At 46.8% G+C, this 13,913-nt stretch overlaps 1 protein-coding gene across 1 annotated transcript in view; it reads left to right on the top strand.

Annotated features, from left to right (window-relative positions):
- The window catches only part of LOC128374589 (protein MTSS 1-like), a 42,033-nt gene extending 30,149 nt beyond the window's left edge, over window positions 1–11,884 (top strand). The window contains 7 exon segments of the mRNA XM_053334833.1: window positions 1,704–1,926; window positions 5,087–5,123; window positions 5,299–5,363; window positions 9,582–9,670; window positions 9,672–9,744; window positions 10,671–10,827; window positions 11,229–11,884. Coding sequence (XP_053190808.1) covers window positions 1,704–1,926; window positions 5,087–5,123; window positions 5,299–5,363; window positions 9,582–9,670; window positions 9,672–9,744; window positions 10,671–10,827; window positions 11,229–11,884 — 1,300 coding nt within the window.
- The last annotated feature ends 2,029 nt before the right edge of the window (window positions 11,885–13,913 follow it).

The raw sequence follows: 13,913 nt of genomic DNA, 5'->3' as shown, positions 1-13,913 counted from the left end.
GAAGAAGGAAAGAAGGAAGGAAAGGAAGGAGGGAGGAAGGAAGGAAGGAAAGGGAGGGAGGAAGGGAAGGAGGGAGGAAGGAAGGAAGGAAAGGAGGGAGGAAGGAAGAAGGAAGGAAATGAGGGAGAAGGAAGAGTGAGAGGAAGAAGAGAAGAAGGAGGAGAGGAAGAGGAAGGAAAGGAAGGAGGAGGAAGAAGGAAGGGAAGGAAGGGAAGGGAGGGAAGGAGGGAGGAAGGAAGGAAGGAAGCAGGGAGAGAAGGGAAGGAGGGAGGAAGGAAGGAAGGAAAGCAGGAGGAAGGGAAGGAAGGGAGGAAGAAGGAGAAGGAAGGAGGGAGGAAGAAGGAAGGAAAGGAGGGAGGAAGGAAGAAGGAAGGAGAAAGGAGAAGGAGGGAGGAGAGGGAAGGAGAAGGAAGGAGGAAGGAAGGAAGGAAGAAGAAGAAGGACAGATGAAGGAAGGAAGGATCATTCTACAAGTTTTTTCTTCTTATTCAATTTCATTCGTCTTTTTTTGGGGGGGGGGTGTTTTCAATATTTTTTTAACCTAGTTTCAGTTCACTTTATTTTGTCTTTTTTTTTAACATGCACTTTTTATTTATTTTATTTTATTTCCTTTTATTTATTATTTACTTACTTAAACTAGAACACTAAGAGAGAGAAACACAGATTAAGCTGAAATATTAAACCTCAGTATTTTATTTAGAGCCTAGCTTAGCTTTAAATATTAAAAACTATCAATGGCCTCAATGATTCCCAGTATAGGAAGTTACTTTTCTCTAATATCTTCCTCCTCTTCTTCCTCATTCCTCTCCTCCTCCTCCTCCTCTTCCTCGTCCTCTTTCTCTTCTTCCTCCTCTTCCTCCTCCTCTTCCCTCTTCCTCCTCTTTTACTCCTCCTCCTCTTCCTCCTCCTCCTCTTCCTCTCCTCTTTCTCTCCTCCTCTTCCTCCTCTTCCTCTTCTTCCTCTTCCTCCTCCTCTTCCGCCTCTTCCTCCTCCTCCTCCTCCTCTTCCTCCTCATCCTCTTCCTCCTCCTCCTACTCCTCCCTCTCTTCCTCTTCCTCTTCTTCCTCCTCATCTTCCTCCTCTTCCTCCTCCTCCTCTTCTTCTTCCTCCTCTTCCTTCTCTTCCTCTTCCTCTTCGTCCTTTTCTTCCTCCTTTACCTGATCCTACTCTTCCTCCTCCTCCTCTTCCTCTTCCTCTTCGTCCTCTTCCTCCTCCTTCTCCTCTTCCTCCTCTTCCTCCTCCTTCTCCTTCTCCTCCTCTTCCTCATTCCTCTCCTCCTCCTCTTCCTCTTCCTCCTCTTCCTCCTCCTTCTCTTCCGCCTCTTCCTTCTCCTCCTCCTCTTCCCTCTTCCTCCTTCCTCCTCCTTCCTCTTCCTCTTCTTCCTTCCCATCTTCTCTCTTCCTCCTCCTCCTTCTCCTCCTCCTCCTCTTCCTCTTCCTCCTCCTCCTCTTCCTCCTCTTCCTGCCCCCCCCTTTCTCCTCCTTCTCCTCCTCCTCCTGCTCCTCTTCCTTCTTCTCTTCCTCCTCCTTCTCCTCTTCCTCCTCCTCCTCCTCTTCCTCCTCCTCCTCTTCCTTCTCCTCTTCCTCTTCCTCCTCCTCCTCCTCTTCCTCCTCTTCCTCTTCCTCCTCTTCCTCTTCCTCCTTCTCCTCCTCCTCCCTCCTCCTCCTCTTCCTCTTCCTCCTCTTCCTCACTCCGTCCTACAGCAGTCTGAACAGTGTGAACAGCAGTGACTCTCGCTCCAGCGGCTCTCACTGTCACTCTCCCACCTCTCACTTCCGTTACCGCGCCTCCTCTTCGTCGTCGTCGGCGATGCCTCAGCAGACGCCGGCCCGCCTCTCCTCCGTCTCCTCACACGACTCCGGCTTCATCTCCCAGGATGCATTTCAGTCCAAGTCACCTTCACCCATGCCTCCAGAAACATCACAGGTACGCAGAGTGTTTGACACGGAGCCACAGATTATTAACTTATTGATTTACTTAACCCTCCTGTTGTCCTTGAGTCAAGGAAGGGAGGAAGGAGGGAGGGAGGGAGGAAGGAAATAAGGAAGGAAGGAAAGAAGGAAGGACTGGGGGGAGGACAGGAGGGAGGACAGGAGAGAGGAAGAAGGAAGGAAGCAGAAAGGAAGGACAGGAGGAAGGAAGGGAGGAAAGAAGGAAGGTAGGAGGGAGGAAGAACGAAGGAAAGGAGGGAGGAAGGAAGGAAGGGAAGGAGGGAGGAAGGAAGGACAGGAGGTAGGGGGGAAGGAAGGGAGGAAAGAAAGGAAGGTAGGAGGGAGGGAGAAATGAAAAGAGGAAGGGAGGTAGGAATGAAAGAAAGACAGAGGAAAGAAAGGAAGGAGGAAGGAAATAAGTACAAAGGAAAGGGAAGAAGAAGGAAGGATGGAGGAAGGAAGGAAGGACAGAGGAAAGAAAGAAGGGAGGAAGAAGGAAGGAAGGAGATGGAGGAAGAAGGAAGGAAGGAAAGGAGGGAGGGAGAAGAAGAGAGGAAGGAGGAGGAAGAAGGAAGGAAGAAAGGAGGGAGGGAGAAAGAAAAGAAGAAGGAAAGGAGGAAGGAAGGTAGGAGGGATGAAGGAAAGTAGGAGGGATGGAGGAGAAAGGAAAAGAGGAAGGGAGGTAGGAAGGAAGAAAGAAGAGGAAAGAAAGGAAGGTAGGAGGAGGAAGGGAGGGAGGGAGGAACAAGGAAGGAAAGGAGGGAGGAAGGAAGGAAGAAGGGAAGGAAAGAAGGAGGAAGGAAGGAAAGGAAGGAAAGAAAGAGAGAAGGAAGGAACAGTCAGAACAGACGGGGTCAATCTGACCCGGGAGGACGACAGGAAGTTAACATTGATCAGCAGCGTTTATTACTTCCTGTCTGTCTCATTTCATCTGCTCTCCTCTCTGTGCTGCAGTCGCTGCTTCCTGTTTGTAAATCTCTCTCTTTTGACTGTTCCTTCTTTCCTTCCTTCTTCCTTCTCTCCTTCTATCCTTCCTTCCTTCCTTCCTCCTTTTGTTCCTTCCTTCCTTCCTTCCTCCCTTCCTTCTCTCCTAAATTCATTCTTCTTTTCGTCCTTCCTTCCTTCCTTCCTTCCACCTTTCCTCCCTCCTCCCCTACTCCTTTCCTTTCCTTCCTTCCTTCCTTCTTCCTTCCTTCCTTCCTTCCTTCTTTCCTTCTATCCTAAATTCTATCCTTCCTTCCTCTTTTCTTCCTTACTCCTTTTCTTCCATCCTTCCTTCCTTCCCTCCACCTTTCCTCCCTCCTTCCCTACTCCTTTCCCTTCCTTCCTCCTTTCCTCCCTCCTTCCCTGCTCCTTTCCTTCCTTCCTTCTTTGCTTCTATCCTAAATTCCTTCCTCTTTTCGTCCTTACTCCTTTCCTTCCTTCCTTCTTTCCTTCCTTCCTTCCTTCCTTCCTTCTCCTTCCCTACTCCTTTCCTTTCCTTCCTTCCTTCCTTCCTTCTTCCTTCTATCCTAAATTCCTTCCTCTTTTCGTCCTTACTCCTTTCCTTCCTTCCTTCCTTCCTTCCTTCCACCTTTCCTCCCTCCTTCCCTACTCCTTTCCTTTCCTTCCTTCCTTCCTTACTTCATCCTTTCCTACTCATTTCCTTCCTTCCTTCCTTCCTTCCTTCTTTCCTTCTATCCTAAATTCCTTCCTCTTTTCGTCCTTACTCCTTTCCTTCCTTCCTTCCTTCCTTCCGTACTCCTTTCCTTCCTTCCTTCCTCCTTTCCTCCCTCCTTCCCTACTCCTTTCCTTTCCTTCCTTCCTTCCTTCCTTCCTTCCTTCCTCCTTTCCTCTCTGTCTCAGCTGCTCTCTGCTCTGCTTGGCGATCACTGCTCTGAACTGTGAGATGAAGATGAGCTGATTAACTTGTGTGTCGTAACTCGCTCTCTGCTTCTCTTCTGTCTCTGTTTCCTGTCTCCTTCCTGCTTCCTGCAAACCGGCTGACTGTGTGTGTGTGTGTGTGTGTGTGTGTGTGTGTGTGTGTGTGTGTGTGTGTGTGTGTGTGTGTGTGTGTGTGTGTGTGTGTGTGTGTGTGTGTGTGTGTGTGTGTGTGTGTGCTCTGCATGGCTCCGCTGCAGTCGTGTGTGTCTCCTTTACCCTCTCAGTCTGTCAATGACGAGCCTTCCTCTTCTTCCTCCTCCTCTTCCTCACCCCTCACACCATGAGCCCCAACAGGTGAACACATCAGCACACATGCATGAACGAACACACACACACACACACACACACACACACACACACACACACACACACACACACACACACAGCTCTGGTCTGTTTTTGTCATTTTGTGTTTAAAGGTGCAACATGAAGCTTTTTAAGCATCATCGATATTAAATATTAGTCCACATAGTCTTTTTTGTTAATAACAGAAGGAGGAAGGAAGGAAGAAAGGAAGGAGGGAGGGAGGGAGGGAGAGAAGGAGGAAGGAAGGAAGAAAGGAAGGAAGGAGGGAGGGGAGGGAGGGAGGGAGGGAGGAAGGACAGGAGGGAGAAAGAAGGAAGGAAAGGAGGGAGGAAGGAAGGAAGAAAAAAGAAAGGTAGGGAGGAAAAAGAACGGTAGGGAGGAAAAAGGGAAGGTAGGAAGGAGAGATGAAAGAAGGGAGGGAGGAAAGGAGGGAGGGAGTGAGGAAGGAAGGAAAGGAGGGAGGAAGAAGGAAGGAAAGGAGGGAGGAAGGAAGGAAGAAAAAAGAAAGGTAGGGCGGAAAAAAATCAAGGTAGGAAGGACAGAAGGAAGGAAGGAAGGAAGGAAAGAAGGAATGCTGGACGATCAGAAGGAAGGAAGGAAGGAAGGAACGAAGAGAGGAAAAAAGGAAGGTGGGGCAGAAAAGGAAGGAAGGAAGGAAGGAAGGTAGGAAGGAAAAAAGAAAGTTAGGGAGGAAAAAAGGAAGGTAGGAAGGACAGATGGAAGGAAGGAAGGAAGGACAGATCAAAGATGATCTCCTCCTGCTCCATGTTACATCTTTTATTCCTGTAAGGAAAGAAGGAAGGAAGGAAGGAAGGAAGGAAGGAAGCTCCATGTTGCATCTTTTATTTCTGTTTCTTATGTTTTTACTTCCTGTCATCATTAATTTTTTGATTTCTCTTCCTCTCCTTCATCCACTCACCTTCAAGTTGTCAAATGGTTTCGACCATCATCACGCTGCCCTCTGTCTGCACGGAGCGGTACTGCAGGCAGCCCAGGACCCCCCACCTCCACCTCCACCTCCACCCTCCATACTTCACCTCCTCCTCCTCCTCCTCCACCTCCTCCACCACCACCTCTCCCATCTCCTCGCCCTCCTATTCGTCTGTCTCTCCCATGTGGCCGTGGTCTCGTTCGGCAGACTTCCCGCCTCTCTGCTCCTCGGGGCTCGGAGCGGTCCCGTCGTCCAGAATCCCGTCCTGGAAGGTTTGATCCTCCATGTCCTCCTCCTCCTCCTCCTCCTCCTCCTCCTCCTTCCTCTCCTCCTCCTCCTCCTCCTCCTCCTCCTCCTCCTCCTCCCCTCCCTCCGTCTCTTCTTTTAACCCTCCTGTCGTCCTCCCGGGTCAAATTGACCCCATCTCTTTTGACTGTTCCTTCTTTCCTTCCTTCTTCCCTCATCCTTCCATCCTTCCTTCCTTCCTTCCTCCTTTTGTTCCTCCCTCAATCCTCCCTCCTTTCCTTCCTTCCTTCCTCCTTCCTTCTCTCCTAAATTCCTTCTTCTTTTCGTCCTTCCTTCCTCCCTCCCCTCCTTACTCCTTTCCTTCCTTCCTTCCTTCATTCCTTCCTCCTTTCCTACTATCTTCCTTCCTTCCTTCCTTCTTTCCTTCTATCCTAAATTCCTTCCTCTTTTCATCCTTACTCCTTTCCTTCCTTCCTTCCTCCTTTCCTCCCTCCTTCCCTACTCCTTTCCTTTCCTTCCTTCCTTCCTCCTTTCCTACTCCTTTCCTTCCTTCCTTCCTTCCTCCCTTCCTTCTCTCCTAAATTCCTTCTTCTTTTCGTCCTTCCTTCCTCCCTCCCTCCTTACTCCTTTCCTTCCTTCCTTCCTTCCTTCCTTCTCTTCTTTCCTTCTATCCTAAATTCCTTCCTCTTTTCGTCCTTACTCCTTTCCTTCCTTCCTTCCGTCCGTCCTTCCTCCTTTCCTACTCCTTTCCTTCCTTCCTTCCTTCCTTCCTTCCTTCCTTCCTTCCTTCCTTCCTCTTTTCCTCCTTACTCCTTTCCTTCCTTCCTTCCTTCCTTCCTTCCTTCCTCCTGTCCTTCCTCCTGTCCTTCCTTGACCCGAGGACAACAGGAGGGTTCATGCTCTCTCCATTTTTTACAATAACTTCCTTCTCCTCATATTCATCCTTGCAGTCTTTGTTTCTTTTATCTAACCTGAAAGAAAACAGGATACATTTTTCTTTCATCTCATTTCCTCATCTTCAGTCTTTCAGCTTCATAACCAACAAACAGACCTTAAATAAACTCTAACTACACTACAAACCCCTTCACTGAAACCCCTTCCTCATTCAGCCTCATTCAGCTCTCTACTATAATAACACTGGTTGTCATTTCACATTCAGAGAAATACACTAATTCACTTTCTTGCCAGCAGCTAGATGGAAAGATAAATAAAATCATTAAGATAGATGTTAGAGGCAACATGGGATTACTGTTAGATTAATATGAAAAGGCTGAAAGGAAAGGGAGAAGCAGTCTGGCTCTGAAAACTGAAAACATCCACCTACTAGAACCTCTAAAAACCCAACTACTTGTTTCTACATCAAGGTTTTATCAGGTTTAAACCAGGCGGGGAGTTCTGGTCCTCTGAAATGAAGCCAACCAGGAAGTAACTTAGAGCTGCATTCTATCAAAAGGCCACCAGGGGGCGACCGTCTCTATAAAAGTCAATGGAGAATTCACCAACTTCTCACTTGATTTCTAACCTCAGTAAACGTTTTCAAAATGTGTTTATGGTCTCAATCGCTAGTTTAAAGCCTTCTTCAATGCAGTATGATGTTCATTTGGGACATTTTGGCCTCCCTGATTTTATATGTGACGATAAAGCAGGGTATGCATTAGGGCGTGGCTACGTCCTGATTGACAGGTTGATTGGCCAATGTCCTCGAGATCCAGCCCTCGTAACCATAGCAACCTCCCCCGCTCCGCCCATGGCTCCGCCTCATGCCCATATAAGTAGAATCCGTGTTTTTATTTTTCCCAGCATGCACCTGAAATTTTCAAGATGGCGCTGCCCAGAGTCGAAACTATTGGCTTCCGAGCAGCAGTCCACAAACCAATGGGTGACGGATGTTACGTCCATTTCTTATATACAGTCTATGGATGAAACTAGCAAATCTAACGTGTCCATTACTGGGTTTTAGATTTTGTAACCCTTGCACAGAGCCAAGCTAACTGTTTACCCATTTCTAACCTTTATTCTGTGCTAAGTTCACAAGTTATTGGCTGCAAGTTGTAGCATCCAACTTCTCATCTAACTCTTGGCAAGAAAACTAATAAACTTACTTCCCAAAATATCAAACTACTCCTTTTACTTACAGTCATAATTCAATTGCACCTCCAATTTCAAGAGCTTTTCTTAACCAAGTATTGACTGATGTCTCGTCTATAACAATACATTGGTTTATTTATTCAACAAAACCTTTACAGTTTGGTATTTTTGCATAATTGACACAATAAAACATAAACTATTTGATAGCCACAGCTTCAAAGTGGTACTATAAGCTTATTTAAATCCAAAGATCAAACATGGCAACCTGTGATCTGCATTAGTCATGATTTATTATCACAGCTTGTCCTTTCCTACTCTTATCTTAACCCTCCTGTTGTGCTTGAGTAGGAAGGAAGGAAGGAAGGAAGGAAGAAAGGAAGGAAGAAAAAGGAGGGGGAGAAGTAGGAAGTAAGGAAAGGAGGGAGGAAGGAAGGAAAGAAGAAGGAAGAAGGGAGGAAGGAAGGAAGGAAGGAAAGGAGGAAGGAAGGAAGGAAAGAAGAAGGAAGAAGGGAGGAAGGAAGAAGGGAGGAAAGGAGGAAGGAAGGAAGGAAAGGAGGAAGGAAGGAGGGAAGGAAGGAAAGAAGAAGGAAGAAGGGAGGAAGGAAGAAAAAGGAGGGAGAGAAGTAGGAAGGAAGGAAAGGAGGGAGGAAGGAAGGAGGGAAGGAAGGAAGGAAGGAAGGAAGAAAAAGGAGGGAGAGAAGTAGGAAGGAAGGAAGGAAGGAAGGAAGGAAAGGAGGAAAGAAGGAAGGAAAGAAGAAGGCAGAAGGGAGGAAGGAAGGAAGGAAGGAAGGAAAGAAGAAGGAAGAAGGAAGGAAGGAAGAAGGAAGAAAAAGGAGGGAGAGAAGTAGGAAGGAAGGAAGGAAGGAAGGAAGGAAAGGAGGAAAGAAGGAAGGAAAGAAGAAGGCAGAAGGGAGGAAGGAAGGAAGGAAAGAAGAAGGAAGAAGGAAGGAAGGAAGGAAGGAAGGAAAGGAGGGAAGGAAGGAAGGAAGAGTCAAAACAGATGGGTCAATTTGACCCGGGAGCATAACAGGAGGAGGAGTTAATCAAACAATTAAATATCTAATATATCTAAAGTCAAAAGTTACAACATCTCAAACTGCCCATAATGTAAAAAAACCCTAAAAGCAGATTAAAGTTGGTTGTACATGTCTTCCTGTGCAGAGAAGAAGGAAGAAGGGAGGAAGGAAGAAGGGAGGAAGGAAGGAAGGAAGAAGGAAGAAAAAGGAGGGAGAGAAGTAGGAAGGAAGGAAAGGAAGGAAGGAAGGAAGGAAGGAAGGAAGAAGGGAGGAAGGAAGGAAGGAAGAAGGAAGAAAAAGGAGGGAGAGAAGTAGGAAGGAAGGAAAGGAAGGAAGGAAGGAAGGAAGGAAGGAAGAAGGGAGGAAGGAAGGAAGGAAGAAAAGGAGAAAGGAAGGAGAAAGGAAGGAGGGAAGGAAGGAAAGAAGAAGGAAGAAGGGAGGAAGGGAGGAAGGAAGAAGGAAGAAAAAGGAGGGAGAGAAGTAGGAAGGAAGGAAAGGAAGGAAGGAAGGAAGGAAGGAAGGAAGAAGGGAGGAAGGAAGGAAGGAAGAAGGAAGAAAAAGGAGGGAGAGAAGTAGGAAGGAAGGAAAGGAAGGAAGGAAGGAAGGAAGGAAGGAAGAAGGGAGGAAGGAAGGAAGGAAGAAAAGGAGAAAGGAAGGAGAAAGGAAGGAGGGAAGGAAGGAAAGAAGAAGGAAGAAGGGAGGAAGGGAGGAAGGAAGAAGGAAGAAAAAGGAGGGAGAGAAGTAGGAAGGAAGGAAAGGAGGAAGGAAGGAGGGAAGGAAGGAAAGAAGAAGGAAGGAAGGAGGGAAGGAAGGAAAGAAGAAGGAAGAAGGGAGGAAGGAAGGAAGGAAGGAAGGAAGGAAGAAGGGAGGAAGGAAGGAAGGAAGGAAGGAAGGAAAGGAGGAAGGAAGGAAAGAAGAAGGAAGAAGGGAGAAGGAAAGAAGGAAGGTCAGAAGGAAGGTAAGAAGATTAGAAGGAAGGAAAAAAGAAAGGAGGGAGGAAAAAAGGAAGGGAGGGGAGAGAAAATGAAGGTAGGAAGGACAGAAGGAAGGAAGGAAGGAAGGAAGGAAGGAAGGAAGGAAGGAAGGAAAAAAAAAAGCAGATTGAAGTTTACAGCTGGTTGTAAATGTCTTCCTGTTCAGGACTGGGCCAAACCGGGTCCGTACGACCAGCCGATGGTCAACACCCTGAAGAGGAACAAGGACAGGAGAGAGACTACAGATCCCAGCAGCCACCACGGCATCGATGTCACCGCAGCAGGCGAGGAGCTGCAAGGGATCAAAGGAAGCCACAAGGTCAGATGGGGTTTCAGTATAGGAACACACGGACCCTTCCTTACTTCCTCCCTCTTTCTTTAATTTTTCATTCTTCCCCTCCTCCCCTCTTTCTTTGCTCCCTCCTCCTTCCATACTTCTTTACTCACTTCCTTCCATCCTTCCTTGCTTCCTTCCTCCCTCCCTCCTTACTCCTTTCCTTCCTTCCTTCCTTCTTTCTCTCCTTCCTCTTTCCCTTCTTCCCTTCTTACTCCTTTCTTCTTTTCTTCCTTCTTTCCTTGCTTTCTTCCTTCCTTCCTCCCTCCCTCCTTTCCTTCCTCCCTTCCCTCCTTACTTCATTCCTCTTTCCCTCCATCCCTCCTTACTTGTACCTTCTTTTCTTCCTCCCTTCCTTTTCTCCTTACTTCCTTCCTCTTTTCCTCCTTATGCCTTTCCTTCCTTCCTCCCTCCCTTCCTTCCTTCCTTCCTTCCTCCTCTCCCTTCCTTCCTTCCTCCCTTCCTTCCTTCCTTCCTTCCTCCCTCCCTTCCTCCCTCCTTTCAATCCTTCCTTCCTTCCTTCTCTCCTTACTTCCTTCCTCTTTCCCTCCCTCCCTCCTTCCTTCCTCCCTCCCTCCTTACTCCTTTCAATCCTTCCATTGTACCTTCTTTTCTTCCTCCCTTCCTTTTCTCCTTACTTCCTTCCTCTTTTCCTCCTTATGCCTTTCCTTCCTTCCTCCCTCCCTTCCTCCCTTCCTTCCTTCCTTCCTTCCTTCCTCAACAGGAGGGTTAAGATTCACATGGCTTAGTGGAAGCTTTCAGATTGGAGCTTTGGGTCTGGATCAAAACGGACTGTGGAGTGACATTCAGGCATCTCAGTGCTGTCAAACGCCAAATCACAGGCAAACAAACCAAACTAATAATACATGTGTGTGTGTTTGTGTGTGTTTGTGTGTGTTTGTGTGTTTCTGACTCTAACAGGAGGACAGGGACGCCCATGAGGAGCTGGCCCGAGCCCTGGCCCGAGGCCTCCAGCTGGACATCCATGGCTCCAGCAGAGACTCGCTGCAGGGCTCCAGCGGCTACAGCAGCCAGACCAACACACCCTGCTGCTCAGAGGACACCATCCCCTCACAAGGTACACACACACACACACACACACACACACACACACACACTAACAAGTCATACTGCCGTCAAAACAGAGGAAGTTTTACACTTACTGGCTTTTTCCCTTTGTCATTGAAATGGGATAGTTGATGGGAATGCATTTGCTGAATCAGGGGTCAGTCCAATATGATGCCTGAATTTCAGTCCAAAATAATAAGTGAAATTAGCTAAATTATTTATATCATGAAATATCTAAATAGGAAAATTGAAACCGAACTACAAATCTACAAATGTTTTCCAATGAATTTCTAGTACTGAGGTGTTACCCATCCATGACCGTATGCCTCAAATCCACTGAAAACAATCTGAAATTGAGCTGAATGTCTCATGATTACTCAACAGCATGATGTAACTGTTGTCTCCTTACAGTATCAGACTGTGATTACTACACTGTGGGAGTGGATCAGGAGGCCGAGCATCAGCAGTCATCAGACTTCGATAAATCCTCCACCATCCCGAGGAACAGCGACATCAGTCAGTCGTACCGCCGCATGTTCCAGTCCAAACGCCCGGCCTCCACCGCCGGCCTGCCCTCCAACCCCTCCGCCATTATCACCCCTGGAGTCGCCACCATTAGACGGACACCGTCCTCCAAACCCAATCTGCGGCGCCCATCTGGAGGCCTTAACTTGGGCCCCATCCCCATCAAGCCCCCCATGATCCCAGTCAAGACCCCCACAGTGCCTGATCATCCTGGTTTCCCCAGTAGGGCGGCGTCAGAAGATGGCAACACGCCTCGAACCCCTCTGAGCCCCGCAACCACCCCTCTGTCACCAGGCAGCAGCGGCCCGCTGTCATCGAAGTCCAGTCTCTGGGAGAGCCAGCACCAGGCCGAGGGGTCGGATCCTCCCACCCCACCGCCGCAGCCCGGTGGTCGGGTATCAGAGTGGGAGCGCCGGCCTCTCCCAGAGCTTCTGGAGGAGACAGAGTACGGAGAGGTGGAAGACTTTCTCGTGGCTATCCGACGAGGCGTCAGGCTCAAGAAGGCGATGACCAACGACCGATCGGCACCAATTATTCACTGAGACGGGAACGGTTGGTTTGACCAGCGGGAATGTGGCGTCCCTGACTGAAGTTCAGTAATTATTACTCTCCTATAAAGGACACCAAAAGGCCACTGCTAAATACCTGCGGATGAAAAGTATGACATGAGCTGAATGCCAAGCAAAGGAGGAAGTTGCCCAGAGACTCTGATCAAGGATCAGTTTTGAAATGTCCACACAAAAAGGATATTTCAGTGAGTTCAACACAGAAATGCCAAATTTTGATTTAATAAACATGGTCATTTTGCTTTTGTGAATTACCAAGTACAAACAAAACTCCACCAGAGATCTCCACACCAATGTAAAAGAAGGAATACTTGCTTGTGACGAATTCATCATGAATGAATATATACTCTGTGTCCAGTATTGGTTGGAAAGTTGACTTGTTAAGGCCAAGAACCTTCTCACATTTTCTTGTTAGGGTAACTAACTTGAGCACTTCAAGACTGTCGTAACCAGTATTGCGCTTCAATAGTTCCAGTTGTTCCCATTAGAGGTTAGCACTGGGAACACGGACGCTGGTTCCAGATCATTTCCTCAGGGCAACTTCAGTACGTGAGAGAAAAAGAAGAGCGAGCTGTACAAGGCAATGAAAAACGAACTTTAACGTTAATGTGTGTAGTATTGGGAAGAAAAGCAATGAGACGATGCAGGTAACAAATGTTGGAAAGGGTTAACAATGAAGTGGAAGGAGTATTTTCAAAAGATCAAAGCATTATTTGTATGTACATATTTATATTTTGATGTGTTTGAACGTTTGTGTTTTGTCATACGCTCCTTTTACATCCACGTAGTCTCCCATTTCCACTAAACGGTGCCAAAAGCCTGTGTGCTGAATTTAACTTAAATATTCTATATTTAATTGAAATTACGCTGGATTTTTTTTCCCCTTCTTCTTCTTCTCTGTAAAATTATAGTTAGGGCTTTTGATAGAGAATAAAAAGGGAAGCCTGAAAGAAAAACTGAGCTTCGACGCAAACTGAAAGAGTATTTGTATATTTAGGGTAGCATATTGAAGAGTGCTGTGTAAACCCTTCACAACTTAAAAAAAGGAGTTTTTGTTGTTACAGTTATTAATACCACAAACAGTAGATTGACCTGCATGTTCTTAAACTTTTGCCCCAAATATAAATAATCATTGTAACTCTTCAATTAGATGAATAAGTCGATTAACCCCATGATTTCCCAGCGGTGGATGTAAACGGTGTCAGCAGTAGCGGATCAGAGGGTTTGTTCCCGAAAAGCAGGTTTTTATGAAAACTCTTATTAACTCTGGGTTAGTTACTGTGATAATTGAATAATCCTATCATAAATGGTCATATCTTATTGGAGATTAGACGTGAATATATATCTGAATGGGCAGCATTGAAATAATGGGACAAAATGTTGGGTAATAATTAGGGCTGTCAGCGGTAACGCGTTTAATTAAATTTAAATTTAATTAATGCAATCCATAACGCGTTAATTTTTTTTAAATCTCATTTTAATGTTGCAAGCCTTTTTGTCCCTTCTACTCCCCCGTAGACGGCTCCTCTAGCTGTAGCGCTATGCTTTGAAGTGGCCTCCTGCAGTAAACCTACCGCGCTGATGGAAAGTAAGAGAGCTACTGGACTTTTGAACGGCTTGTTTAACTTTAAAACACTTCCAGACGCTTCAGTTGACAAGTCAAAAGTAAAATGCAACCTGTGTCAAACGGAGTTTAACTACCACCGGAGTACGTGGAGTTTGAGTTAGCACCTCCACGCTAAACACCCAGGTGCAGCCAAGCCAGCCTCAGCTCCACCAAAGGACCATTTTGGAGTGTGGGAGTCGCAGCAGAGCCGTGATTGATTCCCAGTTAAGACACTCTGGTAAGAAATGCTTTACATTATGGGCTTAAAACTGCCTTCAAATGTAAAATAACAGGATTTTAAACACGCAATTCAAAACGCAATTAATCGCGATTAACTATGGAAATTCTGCGATTAATCTCGATTAAAAAAATTAATCGTTTGACAGCCCTAGTAATAAT

This window comes from Scomber japonicus, chromosome 15 (assembly GCF_027409825.1).
Source record: "Scomber japonicus isolate fScoJap1 chromosome 15, fScoJap1.pri, whole genome shotgun sequence".
Classification (NCBI taxonomy): Eukaryota; Metazoa; Chordata; class Actinopteri; order Scombriformes; family Scombridae; genus Scomber; species Scomber japonicus.
The sequence above is the reverse complement of the archived record's forward strand: the minus strand, read 5'-3'. Positions and strand labels throughout refer to the sequence as shown.